Source organism: Wyeomyia smithii, chromosome 2 (assembly GCF_029784165.1).
Source record: "Wyeomyia smithii strain HCP4-BCI-WySm-NY-G18 chromosome 2, ASM2978416v1, whole genome shotgun sequence".
NCBI lineage: Eukaryota > Metazoa > Arthropoda > Insecta > Diptera > Culicidae > Wyeomyia > Wyeomyia smithii.
Genome location: NC_073695.1, coordinates 23,534,694 through 23,557,661, shown reverse-complemented (window position 1 = coordinate 23,557,661; position 22,968 = coordinate 23,534,694). Strand labels below are relative to the sequence as shown.

The window sequence follows — 22,968 nt, the reverse complement described above, 5'->3', positions numbered from 1 at the left end:
TCCGTTCAGAAGGCTAGGGTGATCCCTCCACTATCAACTCGTGCGAATAACGTGGTATAAAACGTGTTTAGTAAGTTGTGGTGATGAATGAAAGTGATCGATCAAAAAGTCGATCAAAGCAGATAGGACCTTTCGAAATGTTTCTCTAGATATAGCGTGTGTGTCTTTCTGTCATTTCTACGCCTTAACCCACTGACATTTCTTGGTATTCAAGCATGCAGCGACGCGGCTGAAACATAACCAGTGTGGCCAGAACATTCCCCGGCCCGTAACCCTGTCCCGGGGGTGCTATCCGGCTCAGAGTTACCTTCTTGAATCTCCATCACTGCTAGTTTCGCTGTCGCTCGCTTGAACCTTCCGCTTTTCGTTCGCACCCATGCCTGTCGAACCCGTCCGTCACCTGACACGATGGGTTCCTCCACCACTCCTCGAGTCCAGCACTTTCGGCTGTTACCTTCCACGACGTACACCAAATCTCCAGATTTCAACGGTCTAGTCTCGCCGAACCATTTTGTCCTCTGATTTAGCGAGGGAACATACTCCTTTATCCATCTCTCCCACATCACGTTGGCTAACTGCTGTGAACGCTGAAACGCGTCCCGAAGTGCTTTTGCTGTGTGTACAACTGGTGAACCTGCGCAAGGCTGGTTCGGTGAGGTACCCCTCAAAAAGTGGTTCGGGGTGAGTGCTATAGCTTCCTCTGTCTGCTGTGAAACGTAGGTGAGCGGACGAGAATTTATTATGTCCTCCGCCTCGACAATAGTTGTTTGCAGAATCTCATCCGTTACACGCCTACCGTCGTCAAGAGCCGTCAGCATCTCCTTCACTGAACGTACAAGACGCTCCCATACGCCTCCCATATGGGGTGTTGCTGGCGGATTAAACGTCCACTTTGTCCGAGCGTTTGTAATTTGATCGGTGCAGTCGTCTCCTATTCCCCGAACAACTTCTAGCACTTCTTTGCTAGCTCCTCGCAGATAGGTTCCGTTATCGGAAAAGAATTCGCACGGCCAACCACGACGGCCCACGAACCGATATACTGCCATTAGGCACGACTGAGTAGTCAACCCGTGTGCCACTTCCAAATGCACCGCGCGTGTTACCAGACAGGTAAACTGCGCGATCCACCGTTTCTCTGTTCGGCGCCCAACAGTAACATCAAACGGTCCCAAATAATCGACTCCAACGAAGCTGAACGGACGAAGGTTTGGCGTGAGTCTCTGTACCGGCAGCGGAGCTATACGCGGAACTCGAACCACCGCATCCACGTGTGGAATGTAATACAATTGCCTCAGCTCGTTTTTCACCGCCTGGTGGTATCCATATCCACTCCTCTCGTGTTAATGTTGAACAATCAACCACGTAATTCTATGATTGTTCGGCAGAATCGCTGGAAAACGTAAATCAAACGGAAGAAAGTCTGCTCGCTCAACTCGTCCCTCCATGCGGATCAAGCCACTCTCATCGAGCAACGGCGTCAGTTTGTACAACGGACTAGACCTTTCGATGGTTATTCACTGATCAGTCGGACGATCCCTGTTTCGTTTCAGTACCGTCAGTTCATCTATAAAGTTTTCCACCTGCGCCATTTTCAACAAAAATAGTTCCGCTTGTTGGTACTCGCTTTGCTGAAGCGGCCGCCTGATCGACGGGCCTTTTCTTAACTTCAGTACCTTCGCCTGCTTGTTCGTTGCACGCAGTACCTCAATCGGCAACCCGGCAACATTTCTTTTACAATTCGATACGAAACGAAGTACGCACGCCATAGTTCGTACTAACACCGTCCATTTAGAGAAGCGGCCAGGATCCACGAGAACATCCGATCCTTTCACCTCATGCAGCAATAGATGGATTCTCAGTTCCTCTGTCGTGTTTGCCGGCGGCAGTTCTCTTTTCAGCCACCCTTCTTCACTTTGGTACAAAAACGCTGGTCCGCGAACCCACGAACTGTTAGGATGCATATCCGGATCCTTGCCCCACTTCGTAAGCTGGTCTGCAACGTTAACTCTGGTCGGTACCCAGCGCCAATCGGTTAACCTCGTCAGAGTAAGAATCTCGCCAATCTGGAACCCCACGAACTGTCTGTACCTTCGCTGATCGGATCGAATCCACGATATCACTACGCTCGCGTCGATCCAGTAAACAATTTTCCCAATAACGATGTTGTGGTTCTCGAGCACAGCCCGCGACAACCGTGCTCCCAAAACAGCAGCCAGAAGCTCTAGTCGTGGGATCGAGATCTGCTTCAATGGTGCCACCTTAGATCGACTCATAACCAACGCACACCTTACTTCTCCTTGCACGATCGCCCTGAAATACGCTACACACCCGTACGCTGTCTCGCTAGCATCAGCGAATACGTGCAACTGCAGATTCGTTATTTCGTTAGACTTTGCACCTCCAAAATAACTCCTTGGCAGCTTGAACGACCCAACGTTTCGCATCATCTGTATCCAGCGCAGCCATTTCTGGAACGATACTTCATCGATCCTAGCATCCCATTAACAGCCATTTCTCCAAAGATCCTGGACCAACATTTTTTCACATACGGTAATCGGTGTGAGGAATCCCATGGGATCAAATTGAGCCATCACAAAGCTGAGAACCGCCCGCTTCGTCGCATGTTCCACGCCATTGAGGATTCTGAGGAAATCCGTCTTTGAAGCGGTAGCGAAACAAAAACTATCATCCACCGGTTCCCAAACGATCCCTAGAACACGCTCGTACTCCGTGCCTTTGTCTCGACTGAAATGCACTGCTGTGTCTGCACTACGTTCGCCGATTCTCTGCAGAAACTCCTCCGAATTCGACACCCTGTTTCGTAAGTGAAATCCTCCCTTCGAGTGAATATATTGCACTTGCCTTGCCCGTTCGACTGCCTCCTCGACGGTATCTACACTGTCGTAGTAGTCATCCACGTAGTGCTTCTCTATTATAGCTACCGCTGCTTCCGGGAACTCTTTTTCGAACTGTTTTGCATTTAGATTTTTAACGAACTGCGCTGAACATGGCGAACACGTTGCACCGAAAGTTGCCACGTCCATCACATATACTTGCGGTGCTCCAGTTGAGTCACTGTCAAACATGAAACGCAGCGCTTGCTTATCTTCAGTCCGGATTTTTAACTGGTGATACATCTCCTGGATGTCCCCTCCGAAAGCCACTGGACCTTGTCGGAACCCGCAAACGACTTTGGGAAGTGGTACCAGCATATCCGGTCCCTTCAGTAACGCTGAGTTCAGCGAAACACCTCCAACTGACGCAGCTGCATCCCAAACCAGGCGTACTTTACCAGGTTTCCGCGGATTTATCACCACGTTTTTTTTTTTCCGTGTTGGGTATTTTCGTCACTGCGACCAATTTTTGATATTTTGTGACAACATCACCACGTTCATCGGTAGGTACCACACCGTCGAGCTAGGAGTTTCTACGATCTCTTCTGCAGTTATTTTATGAGCGTAGCCCTTCTTTTGGTAGTCCACAATCTGCTGGCAGACGCTCTGTTTCAACGCTGGATCCTTCTCCAGTTTTCGTTCGAGTGCCCTCATTCTCCGCACAGCCATCGGATAGCTGTCAGGAAACCATCGCTCATCTTTTCGCCATAGTAACCCTGTTTCGAAACGATCGCCCACTCTCCTCGTTGTCGTTTCGAGAATTTCTCGAGCACGTTTCTCGTCGACCGGTTCCGGCGCGGTGAACGGTGTAACCGCTGTCTCATCCATCTCATATTGCTTCCGAATAAGGTCGTGCAGCTCTTGGTTGCTCACTCGTGCCACTGAATGCAGATTCAGATATGTGTGGACACTGGTCTTACGTTTTTCCGACCCATAAATCGTCCAGCCGAGCCTCGACCGTACTGCGATAGGTTCACTTGGTTTACCGATGCGCGACTCCAATGGCGCGAATAGATATAGGTTGTCTAAACCTATAAGAATCTTGGGCAGCTCCGACGGATAATCCTTAGTTGGTACTTCAGCCAAATGCTGATACCGTTTCGCCACTTCCGCAAGCCGTACGTTTTGATTTGGCAACTGCAACTCCGAAACCATCCTAGTATTGAACAACGGGAACTTCTTCTTCGAGCCTTTCGCGAATATCATTAATTCCACCCTCCTGGACCTGTTCTCGTAACGGTTGATCTGGCCGTTTACAGATCCAACATGCCTTTCCTACTATGTCATTCTTATAACCGTCATTACGCTCCTCTGAATCGTGCATGTGCACAAACTCCTTCATCTTTGGATTACCTCTATTAGACCACGCATGATCGTTCACCGACAGCATGGCAAACTCCGTAACCTCGGACACGTCAGACACGATCTCGTTCGTAAAGTTCGTGAACATACGAAGTGGACTGTCTACCTTGTTCCGCTTATACCGGACCCAATCCAGCTTGTAACTTGGCGGCAGCTTATCGACTAACTCCGATACCAGCATCGGGTTGTTAAGGTGTTCAATCAAGCGAGCAGCCTCGAGATGATCGCACAGCTGCTTTACAGTAATCCCGAAGTTGATAAATGTTTCCAAGCGATCCGCTCTCGGTGCCGGTGCATTCCTTACCTTCGCCAACAGGGTCTTGAGCAGCTTCTCTGGTTTCCCAAAAAGGTTCCTAAGATCTTGGATCACATCCGGTATCACTAGCCGACTCCTTACAGCTTCAAGCGCGTCTCCCATCAAACAATCCTGCAATCTCTTCAAATTTTCCAAATTCGAGAATCCGCAAGCCGTCGTCGTGTACTCGAAACTGCTTATAAAAAGCGGCCACACTTCCGGTTCTCCCCTGAACTTTGGCAGATTATGAGATACCGCTTTTCGAGCTGCCAACTGGTCTCTCGAAATCCTGTTAACACAGCACCCCGGCCCATTTTCGACTGCCTTACTGCGCACACTGTCGTAAACGCTGTTTTTAGGCTCCTCGAAAACGTCACTGTCAATGCTCTCTGCATCTCCGCTGTCCTCAATTTCGCCACCTCCGATTCCGGATGTATTCGATCGCTGCGTCTCCGTTTCACTTCGTCGTGATTCGCCTTTCGGTATAGCACCGCGATAGTCTTTTGCTACCGATCCCGCACCAAATTTTCTTTGCTCTTGCAACCAATCGTTTACCTTCGACTTCGATTTTGCATCCAGAGCACCATCGCTTTTTCTCTCAACCGCGTCCTCTTGCTTTTTCAAAGCGTTGACTCGCTGAATACTACATTCTAACTGCTTCCGAATCGTATCCCGCCTTTTAACGAAATTTCGTTCCGCAGCCAGTTGACATTCCAACATTTTTTGCTCGTGCTCTAACTGCTGCTCTTCCATTTCTCGTTGGAATTGAAGCTCCTGTTCACGCATTTCCCGTTCTTGCTGCATTTGTTCTTCGCAAAAAGCCTTTTTTCTAGCGAGCTGTATCTTCCGGACCTCAATCTGCTTCGCAAATCCTGCCTCATTCGCTGTTCCTCTTCCGACTGCTGCTCAGTCGAACCTATGACGAAACCAGCCCCTTGCTCGGATCCTGCATCGCTCTTCGAGCCAGATTTCTTAGCACGCTTCTTACCTGCCTCCGGTACCTTCAATGGTTGATCAGCAGATCTATCGCATCGCGGACAGTACCAATCCGTATTGGCTACCTCCTGATCCACACCTGCGCAAGAAAAATGTGCCCATTTTCTGCACTCCGGACATTGGACCCAGTCGATATCGACAGATTCATCCTCCGTTTTCCGGCAAAACAGACACCTCTCGTCTTTGGAAAGTGATGAGCGCATTCTCACAGGTTATGTTTTCCGAATTAGATTTTTGAAGTTTGTTGGGTTTCACGTTTTCGACCAAGACAAGTAAAAACAGTTTCGAACAGCTGTTTCACTTTAAACAGCTTCAACTAGAATTAGTTTTATTTAATCGGTGAATTGTAACAAATAAATTTAGCTTACAAATCTAGTTTTTCCTTGCATGCGATTTCCCCAACCTTAAACTGCCTGAATTATTACCAACGATTGTAATTAAAATACAATTAGGTATCGGTATCACTTCTCGCATCTTTATTCGCTTACTGCAACACTATCTTTCACTTCCAACTGATCTATCTTTCCGAACTTCACTTTTACTATCAAATTTTCTACTAATCTCCCGTAAATTCTATCTTTAACCACGCCAGAATCTCTTTTTACCTTCCTGCTTTTACAGTATCTGTTTGTTTACAATTTTTCTATGCTTCTATGCTCCAACACTTTTCTTTCTGTCATTTCTACGCCTTAACCCACTGACATTTCTTGGTATTCAAGCATGCAGCGACGCGGCTGAAACATAACCAGTGTGGCCAGAACAGCTTCTTAATAAGAGAGTGGTATCCAAGGAGGGACCACATGGCATAGGACTACGGTGTTTTTTCCATATGCTTCGGAGAAATCGTCTTCTGTCGATCCTTCGCACGCTTCTGGGAATTGCGCTCGTACATCATATTTATATGACGAGACATTGCGAAGATTGAAATGTTCGTACAAATTCTCTATATATTCGTTTATTTACTAAATGAAATGAATGCGCTTTGCAAACTGCTATCATTGTAAAACGAAAATCTGGCATCCAAATGTCACTGAAATGAAAGTGTTGGTTAATTGTTAGGATGGTGCCTTTATATCAAGGTTTCGTCAGTTACTTGGAAAGAGGGCGGAGCGCAACAGAATAGGAAATGGCAAAGAAAGTAAATATTTTTGAAAACTGCACTGGCCGCGCTCGAATAATTAACACTGAGAAAAAGGAGGCAATTCAGCTCTATCAGCAACGTTTTGTAAGAGAAAAAAAAAACAACTAACTACTTCAATTACATAATTTAGGGGCACCAAAAGGTGAAACCTGGCATGTCCGGTACTGTTTTGCCTTTTCTTCTTTTTCACGATCAGCACCTAGGTTTTGTATGATATCGGTACGATTTTGGAATGAAAATGATGGTAAAATGTTCGAATATCAAGGTTTCGTCAGTTACTTGGGAAGAGGGTGGGGCGTAGCAGAATAGGAAATGGCAAGAAAAGTAAAACAATTTGAAAAGCTACACCGGCCGCGATCGAAAAATGAACAATAGGTAAAAACCCAAAGTTAATCCACCTAGCGGTGGGACCCAGCCTTTCTCTTTCGAACTTATTATTTGTTTGAATAGATTTACATGAAACCTTCAATTATTAGATAAAAAATGCACCTTGATAATTTCTGTGGGATTTATTTGTGAAATATAACGATTTATTTTTCACTCTATATAATAAATTTCTGTGAAATTGTACGATTGATGCCAAAACCTCCATAGTCTGATGAAAAAATGACTGGAATAAAAGCGCTGAAACCCTGACCATCTTGATTTTCGAAACCAGGCACCTAACTTCCAGATAGACGTAGTCATACGTCAAAACCGCCAACCCCCTCAATTCACCAGAGAATTATGCCAAAACATGATCTATATGCATTAGTTCATTCCCTAAAAGTTTCAAGAAAATCCGGCTTAACATAAATTTTTGGCAAACACTTTTGTCTGGTGCGTTTTTTTTTTCGAGTACAGGATTTATGGAATTTCCTCAGACGATAATTAGTCATACTCACCAAAAATGTTTATGAGTAGTCAATAAAGGAAAATTGAAATTACTATTGAAATGCTGAATAACGATAACTTCTAGAGCTAGAATTTCAGTGTTCAGTGCTACCGGTCTGCGATTCCCTCTGGAAATACGTGAAAGACTCTACCCCTAATTCACTAACTGATGCTTAAACGAGAGTTTTTCAGAAGGCCTGGATACCATAGCGCTACACGTCCGAACAAACCAATAACCAGAAGTCAATCAGGCATTAGCGTCGGTGCTGGGCATACATATTACACCGAGTGATCAACATTCAGTATTCGGAGGGTGACGATCTGGAGCTGCAGAGTACGAGTTGCCGGTCAAAACCGCAATGGTATTACGAAGCATGTTCGAATTGTACGCCAACCTGGGAGTTGCGTTGGAATATAAATAAATTCGTAAGGAATTGAATATGAATCTAATCAGAGAAAGACTGGTAGACTAGATGGACTCAGCCGTAAACTGTTTATCTTCCATTACTTGTCAATGGAGATGAGTACAGTCAAACCTATTTTTGTGCGACATTTTTTGTGCAAATTTTTTTTGTGCGACTATTTTTGCGGTTATTTCATTTGTACGACTTTTTTGGTGCGACTTCCGAAAAGACTTCCAGCCATTTAGTTTTTCCGATCCTTGGAATGAATTTCAATGCATTACATAAGTGTTGCGCCAAAAATAAGCCAGTTTTACGAAGGAAAAAACACGTATTGCTAGCCTACGAAGGATAGCGGTTGGATAGATTAGTATGTTTAAAAAAGCTACGTTTATCAATCAGATGTTTTAAAATCGTTCTCATAGGTATTCTAAATCAAAATCATCAACTTTTGAGTTATTTTTAACTGTGATTTTTTTTATGCGGTCCCTATCCACCGCATAAATAAAGATTTTTTCAATAATCTTGTGGAAACATTGTTTTATAGCTGCACGTAAAGTTTCAAACTATTTTTTATGCGATTTATATTGTACAATCCCTATCCCTCGCACAAAAACAGGTTTGACTGTATTGTTACGGTTGGATATACGGGATCGATATGAATACCCATAATGTTTGATAGAAAATCTGTCAATCATACGTCAAGTCAAGAGCACTTGGACGATTCTAACGAGGGAATTATACCACAGTATACCGCCGCATACACCTAACATCCACATCAGAATGATGCTGCTGAAAGGAAAATCGGAGCTTGGTTGAAAATACTCAGTTACTGTTATTGGGCGGAAGCAGTTAACACCGCAGTTTACCTACGGATCCTTCTCCCTTTGAGAACGGTACAAAAGACACAAACAGAAGTCCTACATACATTTATGCTTCAGATCAAAAACGCACAAAGCTATAACTGAAAGCCGTAAGATTTTCGTTAGATTTCCGTATAGTACCAAGGCGTACAAATTTATGCATCTTGATACAAAGTGATGATCAGCAAGAAAGTTCGTTTCATGGAAGCTGATGATACCAAGAACCTGATTTCATATCCTCCTGTTGCCGAGTTCGAGTTCAGCAAACACCAGACGAACAAGACAATAGAAGAAGAGGACATTAAAGATTATTTCAATCATTGATTTGTCAGAAGTGGATTCCACGTTCGTTGAGCAGGACACGGAACAGTATAGAAGAAGTTCCTGAGCCACCGCTACCTGGAAGAGCCACAAGTGCTCGAAAGTGATCTACAAGCAGCCACCCGAATCGAGAACATGCGAAGAAGCATTTACTGGTCTTGAAGGTAAATTATGGCTGGCAAAATACAAATCAGTATTGGAAATGAGGATAAACTAGGAAATCAAACAACGAAGGCATCGTAAAATAATTAAATATCGGCCTTGATTCAAATCACTATAACACTCATTTTTCGTAGGCATTCCAATAAGATCACGGATCGGGTAGTTGTATCTTGCAAACTTTTTGTCTAAAACCTCAGTTGTTGGTCTACTCCATTCATCAATTTGATGGAAAAGATCATCATACGATCCCGAACACCCGGAAGACGATTCGAACGATCATTACTCGTAACGCTTCGTTCATTGAATGGTGACCCTAGGGCGGCCTGGCCGTCGATTGTCGGTCTTTTGCGGAAAATCTCATCTCTACTGCGTATGTAATGTGATTACCGGTTTTTTGGTTTCGAACGTTCTGTTCCTCAGGCCCACCCATTGTATAGCGTCGTCGTCGTAGGTCGGCCGACAGTTTCATCATGACACGCAACAAGATAGGCATTATCATAAAACGATAAATCCATCCACCGAGGGGTCATGATCCCAGCCCAAACGAACGCTACTCGCCAGCCCATAATTACATTTATTTATCGATTTGTTTATTCCGCAATGCAAAATAAAGTGTAGAATCGATGTCGAAAAGAAACAGGAAAATTCTGCATTCTATTCACCCGTTCCATGACTTGGTTCACAGAATTCCAGTTTCAAGCGCGTTGATGAGGTCATTCAGAAGCGAAGTGGTTGACAGGTGGATTAACCATTGCAGAAGGGTGAACGCAAGGCAGAACTACGGTGTCACTACTAAAAAGCTGCGTTTGATTAATTGAATTATTATTCATGTGATTTTCAGATTTCTAACCATTCAGTTTGTTGACTGTCGATGAAAATACATTGTAATACTGATAAATTCTCAAGAGACATCGAAGTGCGTGAAGCCGGATTTCATAACTTGATTGGACTGCAGCCACAATTTTGGGAATAGGCACCATGTCTAGTGTTCATTCAAACTTGTGGCAGAAACAGGATATCTACTACTGCCAGCAGAAGTTCTTCGCACCGTTCGAAAAGCAGGTTTATCGTGTGAATCATAGCAGAACTACGATTCATGAATGCGTGTGGTATAGTATAGAAAATTTTATAGCTGATATTTCGCTGAAAATTATGTGAAGTTGTCTGTGGTTATAAAATCGATAAATGTTGCTTGTTGCCGGTTACTACTGCTGGTTGAAAATTTTCGTGTGTTTTTGCTTTGATCCATTATGGATAGAACTAGGGAATCTTAATTCTTAATACTGAGCATGAGCATGAGCATGATTGACCGCCCGCGGTTGCTACTCCGTTATTGCCAGATCAGCTGTAATTACACAAAGAACCAACAGATGATGTTTGGGACCAACATGCATCCTCAATGTGTAAAAACAGGTGACCTAATTCTTTATATTAGGCAATACCAGCGCCGGCCGCATCCGAATGCAGGTCAAAGAAGGAGTTTGTATAGGAATATGTTGATGTGATACTCGCTTTATTGGAAGCCGAGAACACCTCTGCACTTCCACGAGAAATCACTGGGATGTTGGAGAAAGGGAAAGGCATACAGCAGGGTTCGTTTTGGTAAACGATGCGCTATATTCGAATGTCGGGTTCTTCAGAACAAGTGCCGCACCTACAAGTTTATTACATCCGCCACGATATTCATAATGTGATCCGAACTTATTTAGTTCGATAATGTAACACCGGAACAATAAAACGTACGCGAGGATACAGGACCTTTGACTAAACCGAGACCACTTAAAATTACCGTATATCTCCTCGTAGGGTGATCCTCTTCATACCTAAAACTATTGCGCGTTGTTGATCTATCTGTAGATAATACGACCTCATGGAAGGTATCGACGCGTAGGTTGAAATGATATTTAGCGATTGAACGAAATCTACTTCGATTTGCGATGTATTAATTTAGATGCAACGCGCGAGCAGTCTCCGGCTCAACGTTGATGAAGATCAGGAAGATATGATGAAATACCTGGGTTGACTTCGCGAAATCACCTGACGCCGGAAGTCCATATATAAGCAAAACCCGCCCGGGCTGAATACGCGTTCACACCGAAGCGTTACGAACAACCGTTTTAATCCCGCCGGCCGACACGGACGCGCAGGAACTCGGCGTTTACGTCGATTATCTCTTACCGACGTACGAGTTGCCTAATAAATATGAAAATTGGCAAAGTTTCATGCATCCAAAGCCTCAACAATTTAAAAAATGCAAATATACATATTAGCCAGAATATATTTTTAAATTTGTTGACAAAGTGCCGAACTAGTCATAAATATAACATATTATGTAAAACAACTGGTCAAAAGCTAGAACAATCAAAAAATCAAAGCAAATGATTCCGGAGAAACACATACTCCAAACTCCACAAACCACACTAACACTTTGTGGACAAAAACAAAACTTGTTACTGAAACCCTGCGAGAAATATACCGCGCACAAAATTTCAATGATGAAATCAAAATCTCTCTGTATCTGTTTTCTCACAAAAAGTAAAACTAGAAACAAGCACCAAAATATCACTTTACAATACAGACAAGACAAAATGTATACTTAGCTTTCATATCTTCATTTTCCAGTTGTTTTCATCGTTTTTGGACTTTTCTTTAAATGGCAGAACAGTGGCAACATGCATGTATGCCTTCACACACTCGTTTAATTCATAGAACATTTAATTCGTTGAAAAGAGATAGCACATAAACACTGTAAACGGCGATGCGTGGTTTTGATCTTATTGGCAAATTTTCAATTCAAGTTTAATTAGATACAGGCCAAATATAATTTGCACTATGCCAACGGATAAATTCCTAATGAGCATTCAGTCACTATAAAACTATGTGGAGTAGCTGCTCGAAAAACACTATTCTTATGTCGTTTTCGTTTTTGCGGTGTAGCTACCCCGCGGACTTTGTCCTATCACTGTTTTTTTTTACATTTTCCGGACTATCCCGGACTACCCTTTTTCTGTCCCGGACAGTCCGCGCAAGAAAACAGAGTGCAGTTTTGAAGACACCAACACATTCACACGTATGTGTCAAAATAAAAAAAAAATGTGTCAAAATCGGTTTGCTTTGATTATCGTTCTTCGCGTGTCTAACATCAGGTTGAATTTTATTTATTTTATTTTGTTAGTTTGTAATTTTTCAGTAAATTGGCAAATTTTCGTACAGCAGCAAAAACGCGATAAAAGACAATGACAGCTACCTCTGGTATTATACGCACACCATTGCAACTGCTCGCAAAGTGTTTTTTTAAGCTGCAAAGCGTAGTCCGGGACGGGATAGTCCTGCCGTAAAAACGAATTCGACATTATTGTATGCAATAACACCACACACTCCACACTTTCAAACCGTCGCCAAGACAGCGATAGAAAAAAAAAACAAGAAAAAATAAACACTTCGGTGAATCTAAAAAGCAACGCAATGATATTCAATTTTCACAATTAAATTCACTTTTTTTTGTGAAACTTCACACTTTTCGCACTCAGCACATTGCAATAGAACACCTGTATGTATGTTTAACAATTCTTTAAGTGTAAAATAACCGAAAATCACCAAATATAATGATGATTTCAAAGCAGGAACCAGCTGGCCAATCTTGATCACGGCCTACTTCTCTAGGGAATCTTAATTCTTAATACTGTGAAAAAACTGAAAAAAGCTGACGTTTCCGACATCAATTGGTGCATGATATATAGTTGAATTTCAGTCCTAAGGTATTAATTAAATGACGGCTGGATCCACTAATGAGCGCAATAATAATTTATGTCATCATTAAGCTTCATCGAATCTAGATATATCTCTATTATACGGATAGAGCCTAGCAAAACCGGTAACAATACATCAAATACACCAAAGCAATAAATCTCAATCGTGACCACAGTTCGCTACAGAAACTACTGTTCCATAATTCGAATATCGATTTGACGCGCCGCCAATAATCCCTAATCTTACAGCCACTCCGGTGTTCGTTTGGCAGCGGCAATTGAATATTGATGGGTTCACGCCAATTCGGTTAGCCAGGGGCATACACCCTTTTTGAAATTATTTTATTTAGAATTTTCACAAACATAATTTTTTTAGGCATTTTTTTCGGAAAAACATTAAAAAATGTTAATCCGAATAAAATAATCAAGTACCAAATTATTTGAAAACATGAGCAGATCGTATCCTTCCTAAGATCCTTCTTCATTCATCTTATATTAAAATTTATCAGATATCAGATCGACACTATTAGCGAATGGAATTCAAGGCATCTTCGGGCAAAAAAATTTATTTTCATGATCAAAACGATTAACGTCAACATTCATGCAATACTCATCAAAAGATGGTTCCCCACATCTATTATGCGATTCAGAAGTTCAAATCATTTTTGACACCCCATCAGTACACGGCCTTGCTGCAGGTATCAATCATAAACATCCCAAACGGCAACAATGAATTGCCGTAACCACCTTGAATGATCGAAACGTTTGTGCAATCTATTACTATTCACATCCCGCTCATAAATTTTAACACCTGTTCTCATACAATCAAACTGGCCGTTCTCACTGAAGAATGTAACCATATTTTATCTCCAACATCGAAGGGATTACAAGATCTACCGTTAGGAGAAGAGCCTCTTAAAAGTGCGAAAACAGTCACACCGAGCCGAGCCGAGTTTCATTATTGTATGCGCGCGTTGCATAGGTGCAAGTGTGATGGATGACCCGCCGAGGTACGCCACCCAGCGGTCTTTAATGACGCTTGGCCTGCGCAAAGGTGATATTTTCGGAGGTATGATTCATTGACTTATCAATAGGCGAATTATTTGTCCTTCAGCTACCCAACCCACAAGCACTGAAGAGGCTTTCCGGAGGAGTGTTCCGCTTGTAAATCATATTTACCTACTGTCGAAGATAGAAAAAAGCACTTTTTTATTAGAAAAACTATTTGCCTTCGCGCAGCTCGTTCTTGGCATGCGTCAGTACATTGTTTATTGGTTTGTAAACATGACATTTCTGCAATATTGACACGTTCTACCGTGACGGGACGGGATTAGCTCAGTTGATTTTTTTTTACATATTAGTCTCAGACACAAAATTGTGTGCGATCATCCAAACCTTCAAGCCGATTAGTTTATATTTTTAAATAAAATAACTTTGCAAGCTGAACAATAATTTCAGGGGGTTTCACATCCGTTGCGAAAAATGAGTTAACATGTGGAGTAGGTATATATTATTTTGCAACAAGAGATCAAACTAATTTACGACCGCTAGTGAATATGAAGTTATTTTGCAATTTGTCTTAGTAAACACTAAAAAATTAAAAATTAAAAAAAGGAAGCTAGATATCATCGTAGCGTTGTAAATCTTATGCATTTAAAGCATAATTTCGATATGCAAATGAATTTCCTTATGTTTTATTGAAGGTTTTCTATACAGTCAAGTTTTTTACGCGGGGGATACATAAGCAAAGCAAAGCAAAGCCTTGGTGCTACATTTTGATTCGAAACTCGACCTTCTGTTTAATAATACACAGACTTTGCAGCCAACTGTTTAGTGTACAGGACAATTGCGGGGCTAGCGCTACGATCCTACTGACACTAACAGTCTTCTCCCGAGCCGAGACTCGAACCTACGACGACTGGCTTGTTAGGCCAGTATCGTACCTCTGACCAGCTGGGAGAGCTGGCGGGGGATACATATCTCGTAAAAAACGCCGTAATTAAAAAATCCGCGTACAGTAAACCACCAAGAAAAGCTTCAGGAAAAATCAAAAATTTAAAATTGTCCTGTCCGGATCTTTCGAAGAGCGGAATGTTTTATTTTTTCTTTTTTATTAAGTCTTTTACTCAATAAAAGTTTTTAGTTTCCAACCCGCGTTAATTCGAAAATTCGTGTAAAAAAAGACTCGCACTTCCAAAATCTCGTTCCACTAGGTCCACCCACCTAATTCGCTAGATGTCACTGCGTCTTATACCGGCCGAATTCGAGACTAACACCATTTTGTTGTCTGGCACTCTTATAATATGTCCAGCCCATTGTAATTTTCCAGCTTTAGCGAGTTTTTGGATACAGGGTTCAACGTGGAGTTGCACCAACTAGTGATTTATCTTTTGTCTCCATACGTCATTCTCACATACACCACCAAAAACGGCCCGTGCTTCCATGTATCGTGTTCGTAGAGTACCAGCCTTGTACATGGTGCACTTGGTATAGGGCCTTGCAAAGTTTGTGTATACACGACTTCCAGCTATAGTACGTCTGCTGATTTCTCTGCTGCAGTTGTTGTCTGGTAATGATAGGTACACAAAAACGTCCACCACCTCGAACTTGTCTTCGTCGATTGCTACGCTACTGCCTATGCGAGCCCTGTCGCTCTCGATTCCCTCTTTGTTGTAAGATGACGTTGTGAATCCATTTTTTTGTGGTGTGCTGCATTCCTGACGTTCAAGAGGAGGCCATGTTGGTTGCCACGCTACAGTTGATTCGTTGTTTTTCTGTTGGGAGCATGAGTTTCCAAACGACATGCTTAGGAATTACGGTTCAGATCCGTACGAAGTGTTTACTGAATCTGGTCGTCAACAGACGGTTTAGTAAAATGCAGTACCAACCATCAATAATAGCAATGGAAAAGAGATTGATCTTCCACTTACGCAGAACCTAACGAAGAAGGAGAAAGCTCAGCTCAGAATTAAGTAAAAACATATGAAAGTTTATTGTGAGTGTGCCTTGGATTGCCCGAAAAAAAATTAGCTGGGACATAAGAAATCATCTCACGAATCTATGAAATTGATTGGAAAACCTATTCAAAGGTCAATGTCTTTGTAAAAAGAGCTAGCGCGGGTCCTGCTTGAGCAGTTAGAACCCTGCAAGTACGACATCGTGGCTCTGCAGGAGATTTGTCGCAAAATGAGAAAGTATGTAAGGTCCATGGCAAGACCCAGGGCCGGCGTTTCATGTGGATAGTATGGGTAGTAGTACCCACTCGGAAAATATCCATGTGGGTACTTACCCACACGGAACTATCGGACAAAACCAAAAAAAAGTACTGTTGCGAGCGACAGATTTTTTGATCGATATCGTTGAGCGAGAGGTTATAAATCTACAGATTTATGTACAGTTGTAAACTTTCTAAAAAAAGGATTATTTTTTCAATTGTTTCATTTACGATAGAGAATTTCATTTAAGATAGAGTTCTAAATTTCATTTACGATAGAGTTCTAAAATTTTGTTTTCTCGTGAAAATTTCCCATGCCAAATTTGAGCTCAATCGGAATTCGAGAAGCAGAGCCTCAATGCGGTCAAAGTTACAGTTTTTTGATCGATGAAACAAATGTTCGAGCTGGGAGTGTCTCTTGTGTGTTCTGGTGTAGTTCGAGTCTCCCAACGCAAAAGTTTCCATGTCCCTGAAATTAATTTTTTTTTTAAACAAATTTTTATGAAATAACATCAGAGCTCGATATTTCATGAGCAGAATCATTTCAAATCGCCTGGAAATACGCGAAAATTTAATCGACCATTTTTGATTTGAATGAAACTTTGCACACGTATTTGGCTTAGCAAACTGAGCATTTTTCACAGGTGCAGAGATTTTTTACACCCATGAGTTACATTCTAAAAGGGCTTATGCCTTTTGGCATAGGTTTTATTCGAAGCATTGTAGCCCAGAAACCGTTGGTTGTATAGAAAAACTGTTTGAGAATGAGTTGTAGGGAATTAAAAATGCACCATAAAAAAATACACCGTACAAAAAAAATTTTTTTGACCAAAAAAAATTTTTATGACCAAAAAAAATTAAAAATAAACGTTAAATTTCAATTTAAAAAAAAGAGTTGAATTTTTTTCTAATTTTTTTTAAAGAAACTTGACGTTAATACGCAACTTTAAAAAAAAGTCCAGGATGGAGAAATGAAAAATATTTTTTTTATGGTAGATTAATTTTTTTATGAAAATTCTAATTTAAACATTTTTCAAAATATTTGTATTCTGATGATTTGAAAAGATGCAGAGAGTCATTTTAAATTAAAAAGCTCTTGGTAGTTAACATTCTAAAGGCATTGGTTTTCGAGTTATTTCTAATTTAAGCTCGAAAAATTATAATTATTTGGGAAAATACACGTTTTTCTTAATTTGTCCTTGGTTCTCCAGCAAAAACCATACGTTCATTGGAATGCTTGATCAAAAATATACAATTCATTCTTTGACAACAAAACAATTGGGCGAACGGTTCTCAAGAAAAGAGTTAAATGTTTTAAGTGATATAAATATATATAAGAATCAAATATTTATTTTCGAGTTTTATTATCTTAAGAACATATTTTTTCATGACATAGATACTTTACAGAACTAGTTTCACCTTATATTTCATATACATCATAAGTAAATGATTCGTCATCTTTTGAAAACAGCTACGTTTGTATCTTATTTTCTGAAATCGAAACAAAAGAGTAATACTTTTGTGTGGCAGCTATTATTATAGATTTTTTGAAAATATTGCTCCATTCTGTTACTCCTTGTTCATATTCTTCATATTATACCCAACTAAATGACATTTTTGATGAATTTTTATTACTTTTCTGATTAGACCAATCATACAATTCTTTTGCGCTTGTTATGGGATGTTCATGTTCTTTAGCTAAACTTGCATTTCCTGCCATTCGTTTTAATATGCCACCAATTGCATCGCATGGGCCTTTAACATGAGAAGTCGCAAAAAAATACCACCCTGCATCGACGTTATATTTTGTTTTGAACTTGCAAAGTTTTTCTTTTTTTATATTGTGAGGCAGCTCCATCAGACATTAATATCGCTTTTTTTCAACTCTATTGTTGTTTTCAAAAAACTCATTAATTTGGCAATGAACACCTGAACCGCAACAGTATCATGATGGAGTACTTCCGATATTATGACGAAGCTGGTATTCTTAAGTGTTCCAGATTCTGAATAGTAAACAACGAAGGGATGAATGGTGGCTTGACTATCATTCAAAAAACTAAACGAATCACAAATTGATAAAGACGTATTAAAATGAGCTTGACTGTTCAATGTTTCTAATTTTGCAATAACGTTTTCGTTTAATTTGCGTAAGCTTGATGAGCACCGATGACCAGGAAAGGGTTTACAGCATTTGGGCTTGGTGTATTCCATTTTCACTTTATTCATCTTCACAAAATGCAAACTGTTACTAACACATCTGGAGTAGTGCAATCGTATTTATATACGGAACAGATATTATAAGTAACCCAGTAGTTATTGGTTGCGTACTTTAAAAACAGTTAGTATTAGTAAACAAGTAGGTAGTGTTGCACGACAAACAATTTTTTTTTATAAAATATTCGGCAAGGGGGAATGTGTAGGTAGGCTAAGTTTTAGCGCTTGAGTTATTAATCCAATCGTTTTGTTGTCAAAGAATGAATTGCATATTTTTGATCAAGCATTCCAATGAACGAAAGGTTTTTGCTGGAGAACCATGGACAAATTGAGAAAAACGTGTATTTTCCGAAATATAATTAATTTATCGAGCTTAAATTTAAAATAACTCGAAAACCAATGCGTTCAGAATGTTTACTACCAAGAGATTTTTGATTCAAAATGACTCTCTGCATCTTTTCAAATCATCAGAATACAAATATTTTGAAAAATGTTTGAATTAGAATTTTTATAAAAAAATAATCTACCATAAAAAAATTATTTCCATCCTGGACTTTTTTTTTTAAATTGCGTATTAACGTCAAGTTTCTTTAAAAAAAAATAAGAAAAAAATTCAACTTTTTTTTTTTAAATTGAAATTTAATGTTTATTTTTAATTTTTTTTGGTCAAAAAAAATTTTTTTTACAGTATATATTTTTTTATGGTGCATTTATAATTCCCTACAACTCATTCTCAGACAGTTTTTCTATACAACCAACGGTTTCTGGGCTACAATCCTTCGAATAAAACCTATGCCAAAAGGCATACGCCCTTTTAGAATGTAACTCATGGGTGTAAAAAATCGCTCCATTTGTGGAAAATGCTCAGTTTGCTGAGCCAAATACGTGTGCAAAGTTTCATTCAAATCAAAAATGGTCGATATTCGACCATCGGTGATTTGGCGCGATCTTGCTCTCATGCATTTCTAAGAGATTTGCTATTAAAAAATCGATTTCGGAAACTTCAAAAACTACTCTTGTGCATTTTTAGGTTGGTCAAAAATGTCAGACTTTCACGACTGTAAGTAAAACCTCAGAAGTCCGATTAAGCTCAAACTTGCATTGAAAAAATGCTCAAAATGCCGATTTTTCATGGGTTTACCTTTACACGCACTGACCACCACCCATGCAGCATCAATCATAGTCACCCGTGAGTCAGCAGAAAAAAAATTGACTCGAACTCTAACCGTAATCGCAAAAACAGTGAAGTTACTCCGTTCAAAAGTGTGCGCGATCAAAGAACGGTACCCCGCACAGTGGTCGGAAAGTACTGAAATCAGGGCGAAATTAATAACTACTAAGGGTTGCCTCCTAGATTAACGATGTCTTCTCGAATATTGATCCTGAAACTTTTGGCCAACTTTTGATAATGGCTAGGTAGTTCAAAATTCCACCGCTAGGGCGGCGCTGTCGCTAATTTCTCATGGAAGTAAAATAGAAGGATAATGTCTAAAGGAAGTTTGTAGAGAATAGTATTTTGAGAAAATCTTCCTTGGATATGAAATTGGTACATGATGTATTTTTTGAGAAATTTAGCAATTAATCCTAAAAAAACATGATTTACGGCTACCTATAGCATGTCGAAGAAGAAAACCCCGAAAAATCTCGATTTTTACGAGCCAGATAAATCTAACAAAGTTTAGGTATGTGTAACTGCTATTAATCTGTAGAAAGTTTAAGTTTCAATTTTATGAGTGGCGCCCCAAGCCAATTTTGCTTGCTAAAAAATGGCCGCTTGTGCGTCGCACGGTCGTTTTTGTTTTTGATATTGTGAACGTTTCGGCGTAAATTGCCCAGAAAACTTTGTTGTTCCTGTCTCTATGAACACGAGGCAACATTCTAGTTTTTGAATGAGCGCGGGTAAAGGCGGGGATACCATTTAAAAATCTACATAAAGTTGGAGTGACAAGTATTTTATTATACTTATTTTGTGGAGAGATTATTTCCATGAAACAACTATAAAAAGGATATCTGAAGTTGTTAGAATACTAGAGTAAGGCCATATAATCATTTCGACATTATTGTAACATTCATGACTTCTTCTGCATTCTGTAATAAATCACCTGGGTAAACAACGTGAAAATGGAGAAGTCGTGAGTGCAGAAGAAGCCTACTTTCTCAATTCAGTTAAATGTATGACAACATTAATTATCCGAACATTCTGATGATTTTTCACTAGCCTAAAACCAGCTGAAATGATTCCCGAAGACGGCTTGCTCGATGCATTAGGTTGAAAAATTTACTTTTTTCCGACTTTATGCAATTTCAGACCACTGTGCCCCGCCACGTCAAAAACGGACATCGTACGGAAAAGAGACGCCGGTTACGCTTGTTCCGGTATCTACAACATCTTGGCAATGTTGGACTACAATCAGAGTATCGAAAGAAATACCGGTTCCGTACGGCCGACGGCCCTGAGCGACAAGAAGCTCCAAAGAATGCTGAAGAGAAAGACCGAGAGAAAAGTGGCTACATCGCTGCGTACGCTTGATCGGGAGGTCGGTGCAACCGTCCAAGCAGTGGAAAAGTACTTGGCGAACATGGACATCAGAAAGCGGCAGTCTCGTCCATTGGTCTCGAAGCTGCAGGTGATGACACAGTGTCAGCGGCTGAATAAGATGATCGAGTCGATTTTCCGGCGAATCGCGACTTGATAGTGGTGGTCGACGCCGAGACCTATCTCACCCTGGATGACAACGACTGGCAGGGTACTCCTTATTTTACTTCCCCCCGAAGGAAGTGAGCTCTGGGGTAAAATTAATTTCACACACCAAATTCCCACAGAAGGTGCTGCCGTGGCTGACAATCAGCCGTGAACGGGGAAGTTTATAGTACGAAGTGCCTGCCGGAAGTTGCGTCGTTCATTAAAAAATACCATAGGGACGAAGATGTGGTGCTCTGGTCGGATCTGGAGTCAACTACTCGGTGCAATCGTTGGAGGAGATGAAGCGGCTGAAAATCGATGCGGCACCCAAGTCGGCCAACCCACCCAACATTCCCCAGCTGGGTCCCATCCAGAGTCAAACCAGAAGCCCTCGGCTACGCCTTTGTCACCCATGAGCCTTCTCTACAACTACCCACACGGGAAAATAATGCGACGCCGGCCCTGGCAAGACCCAGTTCTACCAGAATTGTGGAGCAACCAACGAGCTGGAAACGGGTTTTTGTGTGCTGGGCAGAACGCAGGATCGCGTGATCAGCTGTGTTTGTTATGGAATAAAGGTCGTTTGTTCAACTACAGTGTCAACGTGCACTGCCCACATGAAGATAGTCCTGACGACGAAAAGATATCATTCTACGCGCAGTAGAAGGCAACATATGACAGCTGCTCGCCACGGGACATCAAGATTGTTATCGGAAAGATTGTTATGAACACTTTGGTTGGTGGGAAAGTGATGTGCCGGTATTAGTACCTTTTAACATATACACCGGCACGAACGACGACGGCCAACAATGCAACTTCAACAATGTAGCATCCCGAGACAGCTTTAAAACCCCTTTTTTCCGCGCGAAGATATTCACAAAGCCACCGGGAGATAGCCTGACCACCGAACAATGAATGAAATTGACCACGTTCTCATTGATGGTCGGTTTTTCTCGAAAATCACAAACATACGCTCTCTTCGGAGTGCGGATATAGATTCAGACCACCACCCAGCACCATCTGACTATCTATGATATTTCACACACGACAAAACTGTCATTGGTTGAAAAAGCTATCTGAGATCCACACGAAGCCCGAAATGAGTCGATGACGTTTCGAAGAAAAAGAAGAGCAGGAGGACAGAAATCACGAAGAGCTGGAGCAACTATTTCGGATTAATGACACCCGCAAGTTCTACGAGAAGGTAAACCAATTCCGTAAGGGCTACACACCGAGTCCAGATATGCATAGCCACGGGGGAACCTGATCACAAGCGAGCGCGAGGTAGTTGATAGATGGCAGCAGTTTTTCGATGAGCACCTCAATAGCGGAGCAACGGTAGGAGGCAGAAGGGAAGTTATCCTTGGAGTGCCTACATACGACAGTAGTGTCCCAGTTCCCGATGTCCTGGAGATCGAGCGGGAAATTGGGTCACTTAAGAGCAACAGAGCCGCAGGTAAAGACAGACTACCAGCAGAGTTTGAAAAACACGGTTAAGAGGCACTGACAGCGGCACTTAACTGTTTTTGAGAGAATAGGTAGTTGAATGCCCCATCTATGAAAAAGGCAATTGGCCAATCGCCCAAGCTAATATAGAAGTGTGTATATGCAATAAAAAGTGGATGAAATAAATACTGTGATGTCATGTAACAAAAAGCAAAGCAAAGCCTTGGTGCTACATTCCGTATCGGAACTCGACCTTCTGTTTATTATACACAGACTTCGCAGCCAACTGTTGAGTGTACAGGACAATTGCGAGGCTAGCGCTACGATCCTACTGACTCAAACACAGTCCCTCCC

General features: G+C 41.3%; 1 protein-coding gene across 1 annotated transcript; it reads right to left on the bottom strand.

Moving 5' to 3' along the window:
* Positions 1 to 209: 209 nt before the first annotated feature.
* Positions 210 to 4,049, bottom strand: LOC129719522 (uncharacterized). Its single transcript, XM_055670915.1, has 4 exons — positions 3,387 to 4,049; positions 2,550 to 3,221; positions 1,519 to 2,468; positions 210 to 1,332 (listed from the first exon to the last, which is right to left on the bottom strand). The coding sequence occupies exons 1-4, from the start codon at positions 4,047 to 4,049 to the stop codon at positions 210 to 212; spliced, it is 3,408 nt and encodes a 1,135-aa protein (XP_055526890.1).
* Positions 4,050 to 22,968: the final 18,919 nt, after the last annotated feature.

What these genes read in the sequence shown, in the direction of transcription:
- LOC129719522 (XM_055670915.1), bottom strand. Translation starts at nt 4,049, where the DNA reads ATGGTTTCGGAGTTGCAGTTGCCAAATCAAAACGTACGGCTTGCGGAA. An exon ending in GGTACCTACCGATGAACGTG is followed by an intron (nt 3,222 to 3,386) that starts GTGATGTTGTCA and finishes GCGTTACTGAAG; the next exon opens with GGACCGGATATGCTGGTACC. An exon ending in GATTCCTCACACCGATTACC is followed by an intron (nt 2,469 to 2,549) that starts GTATGTGAAAAA and finishes GTATCGTTCCAG; the next exon opens with AAATGGCTGCGCTGGATACA.